General features: G+C 42.8%; 1 protein-coding gene across 1 annotated transcript in view; it reads right to left on the bottom strand.

Moving 5' to 3' along the window:
- Positions 1 to 421: 421 nt before the first annotated feature.
- The window catches only part of cbln1 (cerebellin 1 precursor), a 17,873-nt gene continuing 14,325 nt past the window's right edge, over positions 422 to 3,969 (bottom strand). The window contains exon 3 of the mRNA XM_068731995.1: positions 422 to 1,439. Coding sequence (XP_068588096.1) covers positions 1,242 to 1,439 — 198 coding nt within the window. The 3' untranslated portion in view covers positions 422 to 1,241. The remainder of the gene's footprint in view (positions 1,440 to 3,969) is intronic.

Below are 3,969 nucleotides of genomic sequence, written 5' to 3' on the forward strand. Positions count from 1 at the left end.
TTGTGGGTCAACAGCATAGTTGAAGAGAGAACAGGATGGAGGTCGATTCGAATGTTTGTGTGGCTGCCAGAGAGATGATAAAATTTAAAAAGGAAGAAGGTATAGCAATACTTTCTGTGTGACTTGTATCAATACCAATCTAAGAGTTATTAGATCGTCACAGGAGAGTCACGGTTAAGAATTGAGGACCTGGCTGGAGTTTTTATTTTGAATTATTGTATCTACATTTAACAGTTCACACAAAATTCCTGCTGTTTTAACCTTTACTATGTACTTCACATTTGCAGCACAGTGGAAATGAAAACGTTCCCTTTTTTTCCCCTGTAGTGCTTTTTGAAAGATTGTGCCAGACAGTAGTGTTTTCAGTTAAAATATTCTAGTTTCCTGATATAGCAATCCCCCCCCCCCCCCCCCCCCCCGCTTACATTTATATACTCGTTTATTTTTCCCCCCCTGCCTGAAATATGTGTAAGAAGCGCTTTATTTATATTTCACACGTGAGTTGTGTGGTGGAGGACTTTGACGCCAGAGTTTTTTTGAAAGCCAATAATTATTATAATAACTACAAAACACAGCTTTACAGGGTATGTACATATAGCACCTGATTTTGTGATTCCCCTAAAAAAAAAAAATTCTAGTGTGGCTTTGGGATAGAGGCTGATCCAAAATCAGTGCAATTTATGTTGAGCATGAAAAAAGAAAACACTACAAATATGGCTGCGGTAAATGGGAAATGTGGAGAGCAACTCTTCAGGAAACATTCTTCAAAGCTTATGTTGACAGAGGTGGATGAATGTATGATTCAATGAATTTGGAGGAAAAGAGGGGGGGGGGGGTTTTACACTCGGGCTTTAGAACACTCTGGAACACATGAAATGAATCAATTGCGTCTTTCGGCAGAGAATAAAAAAAGTTTTGGCTGTCCAAAGCTGCAGTCAAGCCACAGAGAAATACAAAGGGAGGATAAAGGATGGATGAAAGGATGGGTGAAGGGAGGAAGGGAAGTGAAGAAGCTTTGCCATACACTTCCATGTACTGGCTTCATAATTCTCCGTCAAGCTCTTACATCTCTCTAACATCTCTCAGAGTCTGTTGTCACATTCCCTCATCTTTCTTTCTTCTTTTCCACCGTCTTATTCACATCCTTTTCTCTTCCGCCTCCCCCCCTCGTCTTCCACCAGCTCCACCTTGTTTGTTTCCAACCCCATTCGCTCCTCCTCTTCCTCGACCCCCCTCTTTCTCTACATGGGGAACACCAGGAAGCCGGAGAAGGTGGAGTATTTCCATCCTCCCATTAGGTTTCCCCTCTCCAGTTTGAGGTAGGCCCGGTCTCCCTTCTCCATCTGGATCAGAACACCGTTGCTGGCCGCCTCGCGCGTCACATCCTGGTCGCCGGCAAATGCTGAAATCACCGGCCAGCCGTTGTGCATCAGGCTCACCTGGATGAGGAGGAAGAGGAGAGACAGTTCACGGAGGGGAAAGAGACATTTTCTCTCACTCACACACACACACACACACGGAAACATAGGCACATACTTTTAGACTTCTTAGTTGAGCTGCAAGATTTCTTTAAACCCTGAAGTAATTTCATTAAGAAAAATGCAGCAATGCGCGCTGTTATGATGATGACGATGATACAACAGAATATTACATTTATGTGGCGCAGCTTTGTGCTGTCTGCACATCATCATATTTTGTGTGTGCTTCCTTTTTATTCCATTTCGGAGAGAATTCAACAATGACTTGGAGAGACGTTCACACACACTCACACACACACTGTCTGACTCGACAAACGTTTCAACGGGGGAATAACATCTTCTTCTTACAAAGAGACGTAGCCGTCAGTGACGCGTCCCCTCCTTTTCTCAGGCCGGCCGACACACACACACACACACACACACACACACCAGACAGCGGCTTTCATCACTCCTCTTTTGAGCAACAGCGGAAATACAAGCGCTGCCTGGATTCATGCTTCACCGAGGAACGGTTTTATGCCAACCCCCCTGGCACCGACGCGGTGCTAAAACAAACTGAAATGAATTTTGGAAATGTCTGTTTATGCCGGATCACACTTTATAAAACCTGTGAGATTACCTGTGAGCAAACTCGCTGTACCTTGATGGGGAAAAAGAAGAGAGAAACACACAGCGGCGTCAGGGAGGGGACAATATGTAGAACTACTGCTGAGTCAGTGATGTCATCCTGCCATTTAAATTGTGGCTCCAATTCCTTTTTTGAAAAGCGGCGGTTTAAAAGAGTGCCAAAAAGCACAAACTGTTTATGGGGAATCACTGATCTGACAAATGTGTCTGAAAGAAGTATATATCAGTGTGTGTGTGTGTGTGTGTGTGTGTGTGTGTGTGTGTGTGTGTGTGTGTGTGAGAATAAAAAAATGGTAACTTCCCAGACGACATCATTTCTCTTTGCCTTCCAAAATCGGAAAATATCACCGTTGGAGGATTTTATGATGCAACAGCACAACTATGGTTAAGTGTTGGTTAACTTTAGGGAAAGATCAAGGTTAGCTTAGTTAAGGTGAAGGAAACATCGGGTTTAAAATGAAAAAAACAAACATCCATAACATAGAGTGTGGCATGAAGTTTGTGGTATATGGTTTTGAAGCCTTGAGTTTGGCATTTTTACTGTCGCCATCTTGTTTTTTTGGAACCAGAAGTGACATGGGAGGGTGGAGCTAAGTACAGCCAATAGCTGAACATGACATTTAAATAATTTTAAATAATATCCTCCTTTATTGTCTGCTTTACTCTAAATGCGAACAGAATTTACTAAATGAACATCATCATCTTTACATTATTTACACAGCACACAGGTTTTTTCTTCAAGTTACGTCATTCCACAGTTCAGTTTAGACAGAAATTCTCATCTGAGCTCTAAATATGTGAATATATATATATATATATATTTTTTTTTTTTTTTGGTACCTCCTGGAAATAAGTAATTGTAAAACAGTTGCCAAGTGATGGAACACAGTCATAAACATCCCATAATTATACACTTATCCACCTCATCCTGATGGTCATAAGAGAGGGAGAGGATGTGTGTGTGTGTGTGTGTGTGTGTGTGTGTGTGTGTGTGTGTGTGTGTGTGTGTGTGTGTGTGTGTGTGTGTGTGTGCAGGATATGGAGAGCCTGTCAGAGTCAAGAGCTCTCTTGGCCCAGCATTCCTCTTAATAGCAAACTGAAGATAGCGACTCAGATGGAATATGTGTGTGTGTGTGTGTGTGTGTGTGTGTGTGTGTGTGTGTGTGTGTGTGTGTGTGTGTGTGTGTGTGTGTTCTGAACAGCCAGTCTGTGAATTTGATGAAAAACACTCAGACTGTACTTAAACCATGTCTTTTTAATCATCGGGGTGGAACCACACTACAAAATAAATGTAGTTAGTTAAGGTCGCAACAGATGTATTAAAGCCGATCGCGCTGTATTTTACATATTCACGTACAGTATGCAGTGTATGTGCAACAGTCATTTAGACCAACATGGGGCCACGGATGCATCACTCGGTGATAGAAAAGGGAGCTTTGTTTTGGCTGTGTGACCTGAACTTGGCTCTGAACACATCCCGTACTGTGGGGGGAAATAACTCTCCTCCTCGTACGTGTTTATTCAACTTCCACTTTTCACTTTGACAGCTTCTTACTCCCTCTTCTGACCCACATTTTCCTCCCTCTGCAGTCTGGAGCCGGCAACTATAGTCACAGCCTCTAAAGCGGTGACATAAAACACTCCTCACCAACAAGGAGAGGTCACCGATGGCAGCCGGGTTCAAACTGTGCTTGCAGCAGCTTTACAGTGAACTTAAGGAAAGACACAGAAGGAATAACTGAACATGTGGACGGTCTTGATGAAGCAGCTGCGGTGTAAATAAGTGGTTTAAAGGAATTGGTTTACCACCTGTTCCTATATATTGCAGGGATGCACACTATTGACATCTGTGCAAAAATTGCCG

The sequence above is a fragment of the Cebidichthys violaceus genome, unplaced genomic scaffold (assembly GCF_023349555.1).
Source record: "Cebidichthys violaceus isolate CVI_PGR_0920_01 unplaced genomic scaffold, fCebVio1.0.p SCAF_55, whole genome shotgun sequence".
Taxonomy (NCBI): Eukaryota; Metazoa; Chordata; class Actinopteri; order Perciformes; family Stichaeidae; genus Cebidichthys; species Cebidichthys violaceus.